Source organism: Pseudopodoces humilis, chromosome 6 (assembly GCF_049639895.1).
Source record: "Pseudopodoces humilis isolate 2021_Gansu_Grassland_sample_001 chromosome 6, ASM4963989v1, whole genome shotgun sequence".
NCBI classification, from domain to species: Eukaryota; Metazoa; Chordata; class Aves; order Passeriformes; family Paridae; genus Pseudopodoces; species Pseudopodoces humilis.
In genome coordinates, this window is record NC_142205.1 from 44,093,281 (window position 1) to 44,114,274 (window position 20,994).

The 20,994-nt window shown below is 44.8% G+C and overlaps 1 protein-coding gene across 4 annotated transcripts; it reads left to right on the top strand.

Annotated features, from left to right (window-relative positions):
- Nucleotides 1–1,686: 1,686 nt before the first annotated feature.
- REST (RE1 silencing transcription factor) lies at nucleotides 1,687–18,469 on the top strand. Of its 4 annotated transcripts, none has more exons than XM_088056628.1 (4): nucleotides 1,687–1,790; nucleotides 2,838–3,748; nucleotides 9,906–9,989; nucleotides 12,992–18,469. In XM_088056628.1, the coding sequence occupies exons 1-4, from the start codon at nucleotides 1,687–1,689 to the stop codon at nucleotides 14,689–14,691; spliced, it is 2,799 nt and encodes a 932-aa protein (XP_087912754.1). In that variant the 3' UTR covers nucleotides 14,692–18,469. The 4 variants fall into 4 exon arrangements, with proteins under 4 accessions (XP_087912754.1, XP_014118187.1, XP_087912753.1 ...); XM_014262712.2 differs by having other exon boundaries at nucleotides 1,719–1,782; XM_088056627.1 differs by having other exon boundaries at nucleotides 1,769–1,778.
- The last annotated feature ends 2,525 nt before the right edge of the window (nucleotides 18,470–20,994 follow it).

A 20,994-nucleotide genomic window follows, 5' to 3' on the forward strand; every position in this document is an offset into this window, starting at 1 on the left:
ACCCTGCTCCAAACTATGCGCATCCTGAGAGCAGTGAAGAGGGAGGAAAGATGCATGGAGTTTGCAAGGATGTGGTGTCTAGGCAAGGGATCTCGGGTTAAGGTTTTAGGGCAACCTCTCTCAAATAAATCCATAGCATAATACATAAAATGTATATATAAATTCATAATACAACATATGTGTATTACAGGGTTTCTCTTCTGGATGATGAAAATGACAGACAGACAGATATGGAGGCTGGAGAAAGGAGCTTGCCTGTGGGAAAGAGAAATAACTAAGGTAGGGCCAGGGGGTAAGATTGGCCAGGACACACACCACACCTGTGCTGTGCAGGCCTGGAAGGCTGTTACTCACAGGAACAGATCAGGGATACTTTTTAGATTCTCAGTTTAAATATCTAACAAAGTATCTTTACTTCAACGACTCCCAACGTAGTTTGCATTCTCCAGTTGTTTTTGTACCTAGGAAAAAACCCATTTGCTTTCCATAGTTTCAGAGGCGTTTCTGCTTTTGCCACCCTGTCTCTGCACCCACTTCCAGGCGGTGCAGCACAGCTCACTTTGAGGTTGGCCAGATGATACGGAGAGAGGGATTTTTGCACCTTCCCAGTGATGTCAGCTCAACAGCTACTCAGCTACTACGGAATGTTTTGAGATTTATAAATCAGCTCAACCTGAGGAATTTCAGGGCCAAGGAAATTTTTCAGATATTCATGGTGAAGAGCCACGAGAGTGTCCAAGAGAAGAAAGAACCACTAAGAAATTTGGCTTCCTCATTTAGGATTGGGATTGTCACCTAAGCAGGACTGGATGCTGCTATTGAGCTCTCTGTTGCAGCCAGTGAGCGCACAGCTGGGATTCGCAAAAGCAACTTCCGGGGTTTTTCCCTGGTTTTGGAACAATGAGGACAAACTATGGAGGTTTTGAGTCCAAAAACATTTTATGTTTTGAGAGCAACTTGAGTAGTTTAGTGGCCTAGACCATGCCATGATGGAGCAGGGTGAATCACAGAATCAGGTTGGAAAAGACCTCTGGGGCCATTGAATCCAACCTTTGACAGAACACCAAGTCAGCTAGACCATGGCAAGGGGTGCCACTTCCAGTCTTTCCTTAAGCACCTCTAGAGACGATGACCACCTCCCGGGGCAGCCCATTCCAATGTTTAAGCACGCTTTCCGTAACTAATACCTAAGCTAAACCTCCCCTGGTGCAGTTTAAGACTCTTCTCTCCTAGCTAGTTGCCAGGGGGAAGAGACTGGCCCCCATCTGGTTACAACCTCCTTTCAGCTGCTTGTAGAGTGGTAAGGTCACTCCGAGCCTTCTTTCCACCAGTTCTCTCAGCTGCTCCTCATTAGACTTGTGCTCCAAACCCTTCACCAGCATCGCTGCCCTTCTCTGGACTCTCCTCGTGAAGGCGATGCCGTGGGCACCGCCTCGAAGCTGGTCAGATCAGCGTTATCATCCCTGAACGGGACAAAGGAGCTCACGGCAGCAGGGCCGGGCACGGACAAACCCCACGGCCCCCAGCTCTACCCCTGGGCACGGAGCCTGTCCTGGGGCGGCTGCCCCTTCCCCCTCGCACGCCGCCCGCCCCGTGCCCCCGCCGCTGCCGGGTGACCCCGCTGGGCCCGGCCCCTCCTGCCGGGGGCGGGCGGGGCGGCGCCGCCGCTGCGCGCTGTGTGCTGGAATGCGGGGGCGGCTCCGCCCGCCGCCGCCGCCAGCAGCGCCTCCCGCCCGCCCCGCCCCGCCCCGCAGCAGCCGCGCGGCCCCGCGCCGCCGGTGGGTGAGTGAGTGGGGCGGGGCCCGGCGGGGCCGGGGCGGGGGGGCCGGGAGCCGGGCGAGAGGCGCTGTCCAGGGCTGATCTGCGGCCGGCGGGCGGGCGGGGGCGGCCGGGCGGGCCGGCCGCGGGGCGATCAGCACCACGGCTAAGGAGCCGCGCCGGCCGCGGGGGCGCTCGCCGGGCCGCGCCGCCGCCGGAAGGCGAAGCCGTCGCCGGCCGGGCCGGGCCGGGCCGGGCGCAGCCGCAGGCCCCGGGCCCAGGAGCAGGGCCGGGGCGTCGCTCGCTCCCCCTCCCGCGGACGGGCATCGAGTGGGCGCGGCCGCCGTGACCTTGCCGGTACCGAGGCGCTTCCTCCGCCCCGCGCCCCCGCACCGGCGCCGCTGCCCTGCCCGCCGCGGGGGGAGGAGGAAGCCGGGCGTCCCCACCGGCCGGCGGCAGCGGGCGGGCCGGGGGCGGCGCGGGGAGGGCGCTTTGTGTGGGTAGGCAGAAAATGGCCGCATGCCTGTCAGGCAGGGAGGGAGGGAAGGAGGGAGGGTGGCGGGGGCACGGCCCGGCCCGGCTCCCCCGGCGGATGTGCGCTGGGCCGCGGGGAGGTCGCCGCAGGGCCGGGCCGCCCCCCTTTGTTGGCCGCCTTGGGCCCGGCGGGGCCCTTGGGGCAGGCGGCGGCCGGACAGGGGCACCCGGGGGGGCCCGGCCGGAGCACACACCGGCGGGCCCGCGCCGCTCCCGGTGTGTGGCGTGGCGGGAGCCGCGGGGCCGAGCCCGGGGCCAGTCGTCTGTCCTGAGCCCCGCCTGGGCCCTGGGACCCCGTTGTCAGCGCCTCCCACCCGTCCTCCACACGGTGGGATCCTGAACCACACCTAGGGAAGAGCCCAATCGCCCCTTCGGGCGAGGAACGAGACCCCCCCAGCTCCGGGTTCTGTTTCCCGCTGCCCCAGCATCTCAGCAAGAAGCTTTAGTTTTTTTGATGTTCCCTGGAGGGCTGCTTCGAGCGTACACAGCACAGGAGGCTTTTCCACACTTGGGTGCTTACAGGTGTTCCTTTTCTCTTCCAACAGAATTACTGCCATGGCAACTCAAGTGCTGGGACAGTCTGGTGGGAACAGCCTCTTTCCGGGCAGTTCTAATATTGGCATGGCATTGTCCAATGACATGTATGACTTACAGGACCTTTCTAAAGCTGAGCTGGCAGCTCCTCAGCTTATTATGTTGGCAAATGTGGCCTTGACGGGAGAAGTTAGTGGCAATTGCTGTGATTACCTGGTTGGAGAAGAGAGACAAATGGCAGAACTGACAACGGTGGGAGACAGCAACTTCTCAGATAGTGATGGAGAGGGTATAGAAGATACCCAGGCTGCAGAGAGTGACCGTGAGGCACCTGAAAATGTGGAATTAAGCTCCCTTGAGGTTCCTAGTGTGGAAACTCAAGGTCCAGCTACATGTTCCCCTGCTAAGACTCCCGGTGTGGACAAAGATGTCTCATTGGAAGCACCGGGTACTCCAGAAAGCACAGAGGACAAGTGTAAGAGCTTGAAGAGTAAACCATTTCGTTGTAAGCCTTGCCAGTATGAGGCAGAGTCTGAAGAGGAATTTGTGCATCATATCAGGGTTCACAGTGCTAAGAAATTCTTTGTGGAAGAAAATGCAGAAAAGCAAGCACAGGTGAAGGAGTCTGATTCCTGCACTGCAGAAGAGGTGGATTTCTCTAAGGGCCCAATCCGTTGTGATCGCTGTGGCTATAACACTAACAGATATGATCACTATCTGGCTCACTTGAAGCACCACAACAAAGCAGGGGAAAATGAGAGAGTCTACAAGTGTACCATATGCACTTACACTACTGTCAGTGAATATCACTGGAAAAAACACCTAAGAAACCATTTTCCCAGGAAAGTGTATACCTGCTCAGAGTGCTCCTATTTTTCAGACCGGAAGAACAATTATATTCAACATATTCGAACTCACACAGGTAAGTTTTTCATCTTTCTTTGACTGAAGTTCAGTAAGACTACTGAATCTGTGATGAATGAAGCAAGCAGAGTCTTCCTGCAAAGTTTGTTGTATTCTGATGAAGTTTTGTGCTCTCTTCTCTTGGTGCTACCAGGTTATAGCCTAGTGGAGGAATTTGGTTTGAGCTCCAGTCTACAGTCCTAGAGGACATGTTAAGTGCCCAAGAGGAGATGAAGGGCATCCTGTTTAGTAATTTTAAGCCAGTTTTTTAAGAGGGCATGACAAAATGTATCTGTGATAATTGTCAGAGTCCGCAACACTGAAACCTGATGTAGTCTAAAACCAAAACAAACAGGTTGACCAAAGGTGCCTGAATCCCATAGGTAGTTTTGAAACTGGAAACCTTTAGACTGAGTTGAAACTTGACTACAGTGTAATTACACAGAAGAAAGAGCTGATATGTACATGCAGAGGAGTCCTCCAGCATCCACAAAGTCAGAATAAGAGTTGAACATTGAATTAATTCCTTTTAATGCTCAGAGGCTTCATTTTTTCTAGGGCCTGTGTCACTGCAGCAGCCAGAAGTAGACACATACTTCTGTTGCCCTGTAGGAAGCCTTCGAGGGAGTCTGGCCTGATTTCCTGACTTCTCCTAACCTTGGTTTGTAATTGGAAGGGACAGTGTGAGAGGCCCCTTTTTTCCCCAGTGTATACCAAGATGGAATCAGAGGACTGCAGTGTTACTGCCGTCCTGTGCGCTGGGACCACAGGTGACTTAGGAAGTATCTTACTTTTTATCAGAGAGCCTCACCACCCTCTCACATGGAGAGTTCTGAAGAACCAAAGCTCCTTTTGATGAGGGGTTATCGTAGCCTCTCACCTCTCTGGGCCATGGGGTACAGTTACTTTGCCTCCTGATCCCTTCTGTGGAAGTGAGAGGGCAGTTCAGAGCTTCCTTTCTGCTCCTTAGGAGCTTTTACTTCCATCATGTCAGGGCTTTTCTGTGGAGAGGGCTCACTTGCTAGCCATCTTCTAGCGTGCTCATCTGACTTGGTTCCCCTTTATTGTAGACTACACTGGCTGAGCAAGACACTGGGGAATTTCTCCCTTAAAGTCATGTTTTATCACAGCAGTGGCATGAATGGTTTGGAAGTTTCAGTTTAGTTGTCTGCAGCTGTCTGGAAGGGGTGGGCACTCCGGAGGCCTCGGGGCTGGGCTTGATCTTAAGTGCGCAGGAGTTTGTGTTCGTCAGCTCACTTTAGTGTCTGCTTTGTTGGGGCTGGGAGTGTCTGCTGGGAATTTTAGTATTTTAAGACATTAAAGTTCTCCTAAGAATAGCTGTGTGCTGTTGTTCAGAGGATACCATCAGTTTAAAAATCAGTCCTATCTAAATATTTTTTTCTAAAGAAGTAAACGAAGTTTATTGTGAGAGGTGTTAGGAAAATGGTGTCGTTTATCCTCCAGTTCATTTTCTTTGTGTGTTTTGTAGGAGACAACAGGAAAAAGACCAGTTAAAAATGGCAAAATAGTAGGAAAAACCCAAATGAATCATGTAGGGAACTCATGGCCAAATATGAGCCAGTGCTTTGATTCCTGTCTAGTTTACATTTTTCTCAGCTTTAAATTCATCTCTGCTTTTGTTTGTGGATGCCATTAGGTTCCCTTTTCTGATTTCTGAAAGTGCTTGAGTTATACAGGAGCTAGCCATGAAAGCATGTTTACTGAGGAAGTGCTCTGTTATCACTGCATTTGACCATTTTACCGATGAACTGTATTAAACTTTTTTAAAAAACAAGCATATCCAGATCCCCTTTTTCTCCTTTGAAGACAGTGGTGCAGTCAGGGTTTCTGGTTCTTTTCATTACTGTAATTAAGCTGGAATGAGTGATTATGATTTCAGTGTTTTAGTTTACCCTTTTAGATTTTTCTTAGCTACTACATAACTACATAGTTAAGATCTTTCAGGCACTTCTTGCTTGATAAAAAACTTCCAAATATGTTAGTAGAATGATTTAGGAATGTGCCTTGTTTCCAGTAACACTGATTTTGTGGAGGACAGTGTTAAAGCCAGAGTATTAAAAGAAGGAATAATCTCCTGGCAGGTATATTTTGTACACCAGGCTAAAAGTTTCTGCCAATACTAATGTGTAATAAATTGCCTTAAAGAACACAAACAAAACCAGAATGCACAAAAAATGCCCCCAAACAACGCTCAACCCAAAAAAGCCTTGAAAAAGCACCCACAGCTATTTTATAGTCAAAAGTATTTGCAGACTGTTTACATAACAGTATTGAATTTAGTAAAAGCTGTCTGAATGGTACTGAAATAGCTTTGGATTGTAGTTTTAATTTAAAAGTAAAGAAACCTATTTGTTGGGAAAAATTAATGATGCATCCATCATTTTCTTCCTATTTTATGTTATTATTTTTATGGGTTCAGAATATTAAAGAAGAAAGTTGGAATTGTTTGTTTCTTTGGTTTCCTGATTGCTAATATGTTAAATTAATTTTGGATAGATACTTTTCTTTCTCTCTTGCTTTTTGTTCTTCATCAGACTTTTTTTGTGGGGGAAAATGCCTCTTTGCAGTTAATTTGATTCTGTTGTGTTAGAGCCATAGAGCTTTCTGAAACACTGACTGTACAGAGTGGAGTTTCACAGTATAAATGTGCTGCTGCTGGAGAAAGGTAGTCTCAGTTTTCTACCTGTATCCTGGGACTAGTTGATTCAGTTCACTAAAATGGAGTAAAGGAGTAAAAATACTCCTTTCCTCTTCCCCAGGTTGGCTTTCTACTGGTCAGTGAACTTAATTGCCTTACTAATGCAAATACCAGAGCACGTGGCCAGGAGCAGGGAAGGGGGCTGCATTGCAAGAGCCTATCTGCTACCCAGGAGTGGCTGGCTGGAGGTGTTCAGGACAATCTGTTCCTCTGCTGCATGGGCAGAAAGGACTCTTTGTGTCAGGGACAGATCTACCTGGGCTCGTTTGTGCTCGTTAGACCTTTTAGACCAAGTTTTGACTTGATTTACCTGTTGATTCTGCAGCTGTACTATGTGCAAGACAGTGCAGCATTGTTCTCTTTTTTCTCTATTTTGCTTGTTAGAAGAAACTTCTAGAAAACATCCTTGAAAATAACCTGAAGGGCTATATAACTAAGACTTCTGCTTCAGTCAGTCACAATGTTCTGTGTCTAGTTTTGGTTTTGGTTTGGTTTGTGGTTGGTTTTTTTATTATTTATTTTATTTTCTTTTTTTTTTTTTTTGGTTGTGAGAGGGGGTCTTTCTTGCTTGCCACTGTGCTGGAAGTTTAGTGGAAGCAGATTTGTTTCAAGCAGATGGTACTTCTAATGGCATTATAAAAAAAAGGCTTTATCAAGAGATTGTTGAGGAATACCTTTGGTGCAGGTAGCTCAGTGTGCAAGCTGCAGTTCAAGATCAGGTTTTGCTCAGGGTGAAAGTGCAGAGAGTGAATTGCCAGCCCTGTAGCAGTGGTGCCAGCCAGGTGAGCGGACACTGGCAGACACAGCTGGAGCCATGAACAGCCGACATTTTGGACAACAAAGCAGATGAAGACTGGGAATGCCAGCAAGGTAGATGGACATGGAGAGGCTTAACAGCAGGAGCAGAAGACTGGGGAGGAGGAGCACGACTTGTGTGCAGGTAGATTGTGAGGGTAAAAAAGTGCAGGGGTCCCACTCTTGGGTCCTCTTCAGAGGCACCAGCTCCAGGTGTTTCTGTGTTACTGTGCCATGTGTAAATGGCTTTATGGAAAGAGACGTCTGAGAGCACTATGGGAAAGCTGGGGTCAAACTGGGAAGGAAGCCTGGTCTGACAGTGTGTGAGTGGGGTGTGCAGGGAGTCAAGTGGGGCACCTGTTGGGTCGCTGGAGCCACCGCCGTGAAGGGGCTTCGGTCCCAGCAGTCTGGCCTTGGGAGTGTGGCTGCCAGAGTCTCCTGGAAGGTCAGACTGGGAACTTTCCTTAACAATATGGTCTTAAACTTGTATACCGATGTCAGTCTGCCTGTTCGTTTGCATAGAGTTAAGTGCCTGCTTGAGCTTTTGCTAGATTGGAGCTTATTCTGTGTCTTCTGGAGAGGTTTTTTTGATGGCTTGTTTGCATATAATGAACCAGCTTGTAAGATTACAATACAAATCCTTTGGGGAATAGTATTTTACAGAACAGCCTGGGCCTGTACAATCCATTTAATTCTCAAGTGGCAATAATACATTTTAAATTAGTTGTGTTCATTATACTTAAATCTAGTATGTTTTGTTGCTGTGCCATATGTAAAAAAGGCCACAAGAGAAAGCCTGTTTCACATTCCTAATGTTGCAGGTAACTTTACAAATATGAAATTTCAGGTAATGGGAAGAAGATATGACTGAATATTCCAGGACCTTTGGCCACATATTTTTTAATTATAAGGAGTCATTTAAAACCAAAACCATTTCTTTGTAACAAAAGGACAACCCCTCCCTTGAACATGACTTAATCTTACTGTGTCTATTTCGCCAATCTCCTACCTTGTTTTAATTGGAAAGGGAGGGGAGTTGTGGTTGTTAGGGTGAATTTACTTTTAAACTGCTGATCTAATCAAGAACGATAGTCTAAATGTTTGATGGAAGGAAGAAATGTGGAATTAATCTGCATTACAAAGGCTGCTTCTACTGCTGTTTTGGCACAGGCCAGAAGTAGAGCCTCACATCACACACTGGCAGATGCAGATCTTTGCTGCTGCAGATAGAGCTGTGCCCTCTGAAAGTGAGCACATAGCCTTTGTGCAGGGCTTTTTCTAATGTCCAAATCTCTGTGATTTGGAGAGTACCTTGGTTGTATGCCTCATATGTAGCAAATTTATCAAAATGCTGCAGTGTAATTCTGGCTGAGATTTGAATAAATACTAGGACTGAGTAACTTCTATTTCCCTTTTCAGCTTCATTCTCTTCTCCTCTCTTCTCCTCTCTTCTCCTCTCTTCTCCTCTCTTCTCCTCTCTTCTCCTCTCTTCTCCTCTCTTCTCCTCTCTTCTCCTCTCTTCTCCTCTCTTCTCCTCTCTTCTCCTCTCTTCTCCTCTCTTCTCCTCTCTTCTCCTCTCTTCTCCTCTCTTCTCCTCTCTTCTCCTCTCTTCTCCTCTCTTCTCCTCTCTTCTCCTCTCTTCTCCTCTCTTCTCCTCTCTTCTCCTCTCTTCTCCTCTCTTCTCCTCTCTTCTCCTCTCTTCTCCTCTCTTCTCCTCTCTTCTCCTCTCTTCTCCTCTCTTCTCCTCTCTTCTCTCTGTCTACCCAAGACCAAAAAGTGTTTTTAGTGGAGACAGTGTGCTAGCAGTTTGGGGCAACACACCCTTGGTACTTATCTGGACCTACCTAACATGTTAATTATAAAACTGTCTGCCTTTGTTTGGAGCTTGTCTTCACTTGAAAAATATTTTCAAGTATCATCGTACTGATACAATTTTTAGCTACAATTACAAGCTGACTGTTCTCAGTGAAGATAAAATTTATGACAGGTTAGTTTCCATTAGTTCTCCAGAACCAATAACTCTTCAGGCATGGGATTTTGACTCTTTGAAATATTTATGCTAAACTTAAGTTTTTGCTAACATCATAAGTTCACTGACTGGGGCATCATGCTTTTCCGTGCTGCAAGTGTTTTCACTCTGCCAGTAAAACTTTGGAAGCAAAGACCTGCTGTGTCTGCACTTGTGTTCTGGTAAATAAAAGTCCATGTGGAATGGATGGTTGTATCCCATCTTAATCCAAATTAAATATGGAGGTTTCAGGTAAGGTGTTAAGCAAAGCAAGAACATACCTAGTTTCTTACAGGATCCTTTGTGCATCTTCTGAGTGTTGGGAGAAAGTGCTGTAGGGAACTCAGACCTGGTGGCTTAAGGTTTCCTGAAGTTCTCTGTCCTCATCATCTTTTGGCTGAGGTTACTGTTGACCCCAGGTGGACATTAGGATGTGCCTCTGTCATATCCTGTGCTTTTACTACCCTCATTCATAAGGCATGACACGTTGCAGCGGTCCAGCTTGGGCACATGCTTCTCACTTTCCCTTTGCTGAGAAATATCATGCCCTCAAATACAGTGTGAGGATCTGTGACAGCCTCCCCTGTGTGGCTTGGTAACCAAGTCTGGGAATCTGCTGTGTTTCAGTAACTGCTCTGCTGTTTGTTTTTGCAGGGGAGCGACCCTATCAATGTGCGATGTGTCCTTACTCCAGCTCTCAGAAGACCCATTTAACCAGGCACATGCGCACCCACTCAGGTTGGTACGGAGTGGCAGCAGCGTGACTGAGGAAAAGGGGGGGAGGGTCATGATACCACAGCATGGCTGCAGTAGGAAGGGACCTCTGGAGGTCATCTGGGCCAGCCACTGGCTTTAGAAGGGCCGCCTAAAGTCTGCCCAGTTCTGTGTGAGATGCCATCTTAGCCAGTATGGCCTGAGCTTTAGCTCCTTTTTTAATGAGGAAGGTTGTCTTTCTAGCAATGCTAAGTGTCATGAATAAAACTGATAATGGAAATATATATTTTTCTTTTTACTTTTCAAGATCTAATCTGATATTCATAGGGCTGCTCTAGTAGTCCTAGTAATCTAGTAATAAATACAATATTGTGATGATATAGGAACAAATTCTTGTGTGCTGTCTGCTGTCGTAGCTGAGTTCAAATCATTGAAGCTGGGAACATTTTGAGTAGCTGAGAATCTCCTCTGTGATGCTTGGGATCCAATCTCATCCAGGGGTTCTGAGGGAACCCTTAGCTTTTGTTTAGTATGACACAGTGATGTAAATTAGTGTCTGTTTATGTCAAGGAAACACAGGAGAAAAAGCAAACTCAGAGGATGTGAGTGTCTAGTGACTCAGTCTTGTGGCACTAAAAGCCAAATTAGCAATTTTCACTAGCCTTTATATCCCATTGCTGGTCGTGAGCTGTGGTGTTACAAACATTTGCTCTTGTGTTCTTGTGAATCTCTTTTTGAATGAATTAACAGCATTTTTGGGAGTTGTAACACCACAGACACAAGCATAGTTGTCCTTTATGACACTCATAAGGGAGTTCAGGTAGACCTGAGCCTGTGCTTTTGATTTGTTTTTATAAAATCTGAATTGACCAGCCCTAGGTGAATTCCTAATGCTGGTAAATGGGAATTGAAGTCTCCTGAACAGTAATTGTCTCAATTTCAATTGATGAGGCTTTTAATTGAAGCCAGGAGACAGGCAGTTTTAACTGTAGTAGAACAAGACTTGGGCTTGGGCTCACTAAAAATAGCCAGCTTTAAAATGACGTCAGTGTTTTGGTGTGAGAATTTTGTGAATGTAGTATTCTGCTTTCAGAAACAAAAATAATATTTGGTTGAACCTCTGGTTTGCAAATGAACCACCAAATTTGCAAATGGTTTGGTCAAAACCGAACCTGGAAACCATTTCACAAACATATTTGCTCTGCCCTTGTTCTGTGCAAGGAAGTCTCAACTGCGAAGGAGGTAAGGGGTGGGATCTGCCTTAAAGATCTCTGAGGGAAGGCATGACTTTTGCTATCAGGGGTCTTGTATTAATAGCTCTCCTAAATTCTATTGTAAGTTTTGTTCCATTGCCCAGGCAGCTGCACCTTTTCTATGGCAATTTCTGGACAGGCTGGCTGTTTAAGGCCCACAGGTGCTGTAGCTTTCTTCTCATGTCAGACAGCAAATGACAGTGGTTTAGAGCCTAATTTGCAGCTGTTTTTTTAGCCATCTTGGTTCATATCCTTTCCACTTGCACAATAAAACCCCAGGCTTTAGTAGAGGCAATGGACACAAACTCTTCACATGCTATCTTTGAGTTACCCTGAGCACTCTGTGCACTTGGAACAGCTTGTTCATGTAAGAGAGACTGTTCTTGTCCTGCCACAGTGCAACACAGAACTGTTCTTTGAGGTGTAGGTGATAAAGGCTCTATACTTGGAGGAGGGATGAGCAATGAACACATCAAGCATAAACTTGTAGAAAATTTCACCAGGAAGTGGGAGGAAAAAAGAAGGAAGTAAAGTGGTGAGGGAGGGAATCAAAGTAGCTCTTCTTTAAATAACAAATAGATGCTGTAGACAGACCCAAGATGATCTAGACTCTTAAACAATTGTCCCCCTGCTTCCTGCTAGGGAGGCAGCACAACCTTTTCTGGAGTTTGTGAGGGTGTTGCAGATCATGTGGTTAACACACAAACAGGCACCACATCTTCAGTGCAGGCTGGCTGGTCTCCTGAGTCATGCTACAGAGCATGTTTGAGAATGGGCAGTGGCTTGCAGGGGTGGAAGAAGCACTATTGTATCATGAACAGAAGGGACTGGAGTGTATTTTCAACATACTGAAGAAATAGCATGCATTAGTTCTGCAGATCAGTTTTGAGATGCTGGTTCAGAGCTCAGGAGCATACCAAATTCCTCAGCTAAATTGGCACATGCACAGATGCTCCCAAAGTATTTCTGGACTTGAGATGTTGCACTAGAAGTGTTTTTCCTATTTGCTTTGATCTGTAAGAGGAAAGCTACTTCTGCTGCAGTGTCATGCACTAAACAGAACATTTCAGGAACACTTCTACAGGAGTCATTACACCAAGGTAAATGCAGATTTTAGTAGTAACATGATGGCTGTGGACTGCATTTGGTTGGCTTGCCAAGAGTAGCCTGCAGCCAGAACACTATTTGTTTGAAGCACCAAAACAGGTAACTGAATTTTTTGAGAGGTAGAGATCATCTGGGCACCCCTTTCATGTTCTTAGGTTTTTGCTAACTTCTTTTCCCTCATTTCCTTTTCAATGCAAACATGAAGTATGCTAAATCTGTCTAAAGTTGAGTTGGACTTTTTTGAAACGTTTGTGTGAAACTGCTATTCATCAAATGTTACATTTCCATTTCTCTACAATGCATTCAATGGACCAGTTGGGTATGGATTCCATTTGCTAATATTACTGTAGAGAGATCTCTGCCGGTATGTATGCCTAGCCAGAACCTGTGACGTTGTTACTGCTTGTTTGGTTTTGGATCCCCTTCCTCCCAGCCCTCACCCCTTCTCTCTTTTTTTTTCGTATTTTGTTCTTAGTGTCTTGTGAATGTGTTTGTGACTTGTGGATTTCTTACGTTGACTTTGCTTAATTTTAAAGGCGCATGGATAATTTTTTTTTTATCCTTTTCAAGTTTCATATTTCTGTATCTGTATTAGTGGGAAGTGATTGCCCCACAACCACCATGCTTAATAATCACCATCATTCCCTTCCGTCCTTCCTTCCTTAGGTGAGAAGCCATTCAAATGTGACCAGTGCAGCTATGTGGCCTCAAACCAGCACGAAGTGACTCGTCACGCGAGGCAAGTGCACAACGGGCCGAAGCCTCTGATCTGCCCGCACTGTAACTACAAGACCGCTGACCGCAGCAACTTCAAAAAGCATGTTGAGCTCCACATCAACCCGCGCCAGTTTCTCTGCCCTGTTTGTGATTATGCAGCGTCTAAAAAATGTAACCTGCAGTATCACATCAAGTCCAGGCATCCTGATTGTTCTGACATCACCATGGATGTCTCAAAGGTGAAGCTACGGACTAAAAAGAGCGAAGCTGACTTTTCTGAGAGCGGTAATGACAAAGTGGAGAAAGAACCAACGAAAGGGGATTCAGCCTCAAAGAAAACGGAGAAAATTGTGAAGGTGGAGAAAAAAGATAACTCAGCAAAGGAAAAGAAGTCAGCAAGCAATGTTTCTGCAGGCCAGGTGACAACAAGAAGTCGGAAATCGGCTTCAGAAAACAAGGAGGTGGATATTAAAACTGAGAAAAGTACGGAGAAAACATGTAAAACAAAGAAGGTCAAAAGAAAGGCAGAGACTGAGGCAACTTCCTCAAAGCAAGAGCCTGCAAATGATACCTCAGTAGTAACAAAAAAGAAAAAGAAAGTGGAAGCTAAATCCAGAGACTGCCAGGAAGCTCCAAAAAGTGATGTTGTGCCAGAGGAAGAGCCTAAAAAGCAAAATTTTTGCCTCAAGAAAAACAGAAAAAAGAAAGCTCTGAAAATTAAGCACAGTAAAAAGAGCAGTAAACTTGAGCAGGAGAAGATTGAGGAAAAGGAGATGCCAGATGAGTATCCTATCACAGAAGAAGATGGAGGTGTGAAGCTGGACACTCAGGGCAGTGACCAGAAGGAGCAAGCTCCCACTGATGCAGTGGCGTTAAACAACAATGGTGATCAAGCTCTTAGTGGGGAGAGCACCGATCCCAAAGGAAACTGCGTCCAGGGTCCAGGGAAGCTTTGTCTGCCAGCTCAGGATGCAAACACAGAAGGTGAGGTAGAGGACCAAGAAATGCCTGCAGTAGCAGGAGACAGTGAAGACACTGGAGGCGGTGCAAAAGAGGAGGAGAGACAGGCAGACAAAGAGGAAGACACTTGTCCTGAGGAATCTGCCCATGCAGTGTCTTCTGAAAAAAGCTTGGATGTACTCATGGATGTGGTACCAGATCTGGCACCTGAGAAGGAGCCAGAGGAAACTGTGTCAGAAACTGAGACTAACTCAAACCCGATGGACCTGACCAAGACAAGCCTGCCAGCAACAGAGTCAACAGGAGATGCTGTGCCAGCACCTGTGCCCGCAGAAGAGAGTACACAAAGCCCTAAAGTGTCTCTGTCCTTATCTCGGGATAACACAGCCGTGAGTGAATCTCAGGAAATGGATGAGGATGAGGGCATCCACAGCCATGAAGGCAGTGACATCAGTGACAACATATCAGAAGGAAGTGACGACTCGGGGTTAAACGGTGCTCGCTCTGTACAAGAGGAAACAAGTCCAAAGATGTCACAGGGAGCTCCGGACACCACTGTGGCCAGGGAGAACTATGTGTGCATTTTTTGTGACCGCTCATTTAAAAAGGAGGGTGAATACAGCAAGCACCTCAACAGGCACTTAGTTAATGTGTATTATCTTGAGAAGGCAGCAAAAGGGCAGGAGTAGAAACAGCTGTGTTTGGGGAATCTTCTTTTGTAAGATCTTACACAGCTTATGTAAAAATATTGTAGATTTTTTTTTTAAGCACGGTTTGCTTTAGTGTCTGCATTGTTTTCTTTTTTGGTTTAGGGTTTTTTTTTTTAAGTTGAAAATATTTTTGACAACTTTATGTGTCACGGTGAACTCATTAACTATTGGATCTCTTAATTAGAGAAAGCAGGTAGGGTGTATGAGGTTGTGTCCTATACAGTCACTGTAAGCTTCTAGTCTGTTAGCTTATGCAGCTCATTTATAAACTGACTTTTAGGAACAAGACTGGAGCTAACAATATACAAGTTGGATGTTTATAGAGCCACTGGCATAAGTTGCTTTTTGTTCTAGCAGCCAACTCTTTCTCTCCCTTTTTCCCTTTCCCCTTTTTTATTTTTTTAGCTCTTTTTAATGTATCTTGATGTTCAAAGTGTTAAAACTACTTGATGGTTTTTCTACCAGGAAGATAGCTTCTATTACATAAAGAGCACTTTGTAAAAGAAATCAAAGTTGGCTAGTGATGAACATAACTGTTTAAGCTAATTACAATTATGAACGTACATTTCAGATCCCCTAAGCATGAATGATGAGCCAAAATTTGAGAGTAGTCCTTCCAACTTTTGATTGGAGAACCTCTATCTTGATTAATATTTTAATCACTGATCTGTAATTGGCTTTGTTGTGGGGGAGCAAGTTCGTTATTTTTAATTTCTGCTTTTTGTTTTTTGATTGTGCTTTAAGGGCTTAAAATGTTGCACTTGTTTTTGATTTTTACCTATGCAGTTTAATCTTCTAGGAATAGCGCTTGTGCAGTATATGTACACTTTATATATGCATGTTTGGTTTTGTATGTGTAAGTTTTTTTTATTTGGAAACGTTCAGACTTGTTGCTTACCATGGGACAGTTTTCTGTGATGCTCCTTACTGCAGATTTTTCTTGTTTTCCTGGGGTGTGATTAACTGTGCATGAAGTTGCTGAAATTATAAACTGCTTGGCTATGTCTTTTTAACTGGGTTTAGAATTGTACAGTCCTCGAGCAAAATTATACCAGTGCAGTTCCAAAACACTTTTACAGGATTTATTCTGTCACGGAAATGCCACTTATGATACTTTGAATACACATGCAGAGTAATAAATTCAGATTTATAATTTGGGATCACCAGACAGGAAAATAATTACTCTCAGTGGAAACAGTCTGCAGATTCTGCAAGTCTGGGTGATTTTTTTTTCCCCCCCTTCCATTTTAATTTTTGTGGTGGACAGCAGTAAATCTTCATGAGCTTTAAAAAAATAAAATAGTAGCAGTGATATAATCTAACATCTCATACACAAAAAAAACCCCAAATGAACAAATAAAGATAAATCAACTGGTAAGCAACAAACCTGGCATTAAAAAACTGTAGGAATTTCTGCTCCATATTAATTCAAGTTATATTTAATAAAACCATCCTGCTTCCATGCAGAGAGAAATATGTAAGTTATCAGATTGTCATCTCAGGTCTACATGTCATGCCAGGAGTTTTTAATTCTAAACAGATTCCATTTCTAGCACACATAAATGCAAGAGAGGTTGCATACCTAACTGCTTGTAGCCAACCAGTGGCAAAATGTAAACAAAATCCAAACCAGCAGGGAAGAAGCAAAACCCTCCAGGTCCCATCTGTGCACTCTTCTGACTGTCATTAGCTGCCTTTCCAGCAGGAGCAGTTGGGGACAGCTCCAAAGAAGCAAATTTGGAGGCAGCTGTTACTTGGGGAGTGGAGTTGAAGAGCCCAGACAGCATTTTGTCAGAGCAACTTCATTGCAAGTAACTCTCTCTGTGTAAGCTCTGGAATAATCCCCATTCTTCACTGTGTTGTCCCCACAGCATCTTCCCCTCCAAACAAACCCACTGCTGTGAATGAATTGAGAGCAACAATTCTACATTGCTTCTGCTTTTGGGAGAGATTGGTAATAGGAGGCCAAAGATTTGAGAGGGAAGGCATCCCTCAAGGCAGAAATAAGTTGTATAATGTATAGTGAGTTTTTGTTTGCATAGATAGTGTTCAATCCTTACCTTGGCTGCGACAATCATTGTCAACTCAAGATCAAGTTGCATCTATATTTATGTTAAACATTAAGAAGACAAACCTAGTTGAATTGTTTTCCTAAACTACCAGTTGTAATAGTTTTAGATGTATTTTTTTTTCTTCATAATAGTGTTTCTTTATATATAAATGTTGCCACCATTTGTGAGTGATATGAGCAGATGCTGGGAATCCCAGTACTGTGTAGAGGTTTAAAGCTCCCCTCCTATCCTTGCAAAGAGCCTTTGCCATTATGTGAGAGACTTCAAGGACTTTAGCTATGTTCAAGTAAACACATGGATTGGCCTGATAATTTTTTCCTGTTTGTTTTTTAAAGAAAACTATGCTGTTGACTGACTTTAAAGTCCTCTCTGTGAGACAAAAGCAAAGGTGGTTCTCTGAAATACTCTGCTGCACATTTCTGTGAAGTGGTCAAGGTTTCAATGCTTGATCTGACAAGAACTCTTCAAAGACAACAGTTGGCTCCTCTTTGGTGGAGTTTCCTACCACAAGCCGAAAAACTGAAAATAAATTATTAACGAGAAGAAGAAAAGTTGATTTTTTCTATCTGAGACCCATCAACAATGTCCTGAACTAGCTAATCTTGGTGCAGAACTGTGTTGGAATTCTCTGCAAAGTTTGGGATTATGTTACAGTAAAAAGGCAAGGATGTAATGCATTATGTTTGTCTCAAATGTTAGGCACTGCTAATACGAGTATTTGAGGGGGAGTGCGGGTCTCGTAGCCCACCATGTATGGTGGTCTTACATTGCCGTGTCTCCCTTTGAACAATGCCTTTTTTTTTTATTTTTTTTTGGTCTTTTTCAATATTGTTAAATTATTTTGTGTTGGTTTTGCCAATGCTAGCATGTTTGTGTTTTTTGGCAATAATACCTGTATTTGTGTTCAACCTCCAATATGTGGTTGGAAGGATTGGCATGCTGATACACCCCTACACTGCCAGCCCTTGGTTGAATCGTGTGTTTTGGGCTTTTTCTCTATGAATCTATACACTCAAACTAACTGCCCTGAAAACTGGTCAAGAAATATCTAGCTAGGCACTTAAAATCCATGGTATTGCAATTGTTGTTTCTGGATTTTGATGATCTAGGCTGGAACTTTAGTCATTTAAAGAAGAATGTTTAACAGCTGACAGGCCAGTTAAGATACAGTAATGTCATTGATTTCAACAGATTTAATGTAGAAAGGTATTAAATCAAATTCAAGAGGTTTCTTGAATGTCAGTTGTGTAGATATATGTGGCGTGCATATGATATTAACAGAATCCAAATAGCTAAAGAAATTGTTTTATGTGTACATATATTTTTCCCCCCTCTAAAATTACACTAGCTAACAAACTTTTGTAAGCTGGCATGGAAACATGTTTATGATGTTTAGTTGCACCATGTTTGATGCTTTTACAGTGCAATACTTGTATTCTCTGAATTAAACCAAAGGTAATTTTTTTTTTCATGCTCTCTACTGTAGTGCATGACAGTCTTTTCTGCATTTGTAATAGATGTAAAACGAGCCAGATCATACTTCCTGTTTTTACCTAAATCATGTATAAGAAGTCTTTTGTTCAAAATGTAGTATAAAGTTAAACTAAATTGCATTATATTAACCTTTACAAGTGTATTTTCCTAAGCATAGTTATGATTAAATAAACTTTATTAAGGAAGCTGCAGCTTCTGTCTTCCACTTATTAATGGCTGTGGAAGCCATTTGAAATGAGGGGCATGAGCAGTGCCAGTGTCATCGACAGAGCTCCTGAGGACCTGGAACCAGGCAGGTGGGCCTGGGGGAGTCAGTACAGAGATGCCAGACTTGGCTGTGGACAGGGACAGTAACTCCAGAAATATCTTCTTTTTCCTTTTCCACATCTTGTTTTCGTTTCCCTGCCCACTTTAGTAAGGACAGGGCTCAAGGGGCAGGCTGCATGCACACAGACAAGGTTCAAATGCAATGCTGAACCTCTGTGATTTGGAGGGATGGGCATGAAGGGCAGTATTCTCTGCCAGCGGAGAAGTGCAGCGTGATGGAAGCTGTGGAATTTAAATTTGTGTTTCAGAGGTGATGCAGGTGACAGTGGAAGTGTGGGTTTGTGAGCCCTGCAGCTGTTACTCCAGCAGCAAGGAGCAGGGTGCAGTGCTGGCACAGCACATAGCCTTGGGGGTTGCAGAGTGGCAGGGGCTGCCAGTGCCCGAGCAAGGGACAGGCTTGGGCTGCTCCTGGAGTTTCGTGGGCTGCATGTGAGCAGTTTATGGCACGGGTAGGGAGCAGGAGTGGTGCCTGAGCGTGCCCACAGACTGCAAGGGAGATGTAAGAGTGTGGCATGGAGATGGCAGGGGCTGGGTACCTGCGTGCCTCTTCCCCTGTGCTGAGTTAATGATTTCAAACTGGATCAATAGAGGAGGTCCTGGCCTTTGTACCACAGCTAGTGCTGCCCCTCACCCTCAGGAAGGTGTTCCTGGGACAAGCTGGCTTATGAATAGATCACACGGACACAGGTTGAGGTGTAGTGAAAGGAAGAGAAAGTTTATTTTTCTTCCCAGGATTTATAGGCTTTTGACCACGGCCAGGGATTGGATGGTCAGGATAACACTTTCTCACTGCACTGGCCATGAGAGGTGCCCATCACAAGACATGTAACAGAAAGAATGTACACATATCTATGTTTACAGTTACTGTCCTGGGAAAGTCTTTAGAAAACTATGTCAGCAAGCTCAGAAGCTGAGTTTTCAGGGCGACAGGCTTATCTAGAGAACCCAAGTGGGTTGGCAACCTGAGAAACCATTTTCCCTTAAACCTGCTGTCAGGTCATCCTTATCTTTTACTGGTTCCTTGCACCCTGGCAAAAAAAACCGCTATTTTTGTCCCAGTAGAAAGCCAGGATAAAGACTGCTGGGCTGAAAACATGCTAAGAATCTGCTTTGTGCTAATTTGTTTTTTAACAGAACCAGGTAGCCAAGCACAAGTGCACGGTTCTGCTGTACCTTGCAGGCCAGCAAGAAGTCCTGCCCACACAGTGAGCTGCCCAAAAGGTGAGCTGGCTTGTGTGAGGGATGGCTTAGCTTCCTGATGGCCTGTATGGGGACAGAGCAAGCTCATGTCTTAATTCAGCTGCCTCATTCGGGCTTTGCCAATGCTCTGAAGGAGCTGAAATGCTAGGCTCCTGATTTTGGTTTGGTGGTTGTGTGGTTGTGTTCTGTTTGTTTTTAAAGCTTAGCTATGCTGACATAAATTGGTTTAATACTCTCTTGTATATAATATAGGTGTATATATGTATAATATAAGCTTTATGTAGAAAAAAGCAGATCTAAAAGGATAGATCCTTCCTTTGCCCAGGCTATATTCTTAACCTTAGTAAACTGAGCTCTCTGCATTTCCCCCTTGGCTGGAAGCACCAGACCTGCAGCAATGCACCCTGGCTCTTGCCAGGCAGCAGAACCTGTCCCTTGCCCTCATCAAAGGAACCTTCTTGGTCTCCTTTAGCCTGGTATAGGTCAGAGTGCTCTAGGTGCTGTCATCTGCAGCAGAGGCTGTGCTGCAGCTGAGGGATGGATGAGTTTTACTGCTGGCTTAGTTTCCATCAAAAAAAGCCAAAGGAGAGTTACGGCAAAAAGTTGAGTGGGAGGACAGTGACTGGTCCCTTGGTGGGGATGCCAGAGACAGGGATGCTGACAGTGCCCTGAGGCATTGCTAAGTGCATCTATCAGCTCATATATAGATGTCACTCAGCAACTTAACTCTTCAGGTGATACCTATTTGGGTAATTTTAATAAAAGAATGGACTGTGAGTAGGTGCTTAATCTCTGGGGACAAAATGTCAACCTCAGTTTTAGCACAGTTGCAGGAAAAATGGAGAGCACCTCACTTCTGCTCTCATCCCTCCCCATCTTCTCTGCCCTCAAGTTCAAAAGAAAAAATTAAAATCCCCATGAAGTCACCAATAGCTTTTAAGTTAATTTTTAGGTGAACAGCTTCTCTGCTCCCCATGGCAGAACTAGAGTCATGTTTGTTGTGGTTTTTTTAACACAAATTTACTCTTTCTTTTGCTTTGTTTTCAGGAGACTAATTCTAGTCTCCTGAATTCTTTGTCACAGAATTTTCATTCGAAGTTTCTATGCCTTTTTTCCAAGCATTAGCCAGCAAACCCTGGAAATGCTCTGACAATTCCGGCAAGAGTTGTCCCTATTTTACACAGCAGTC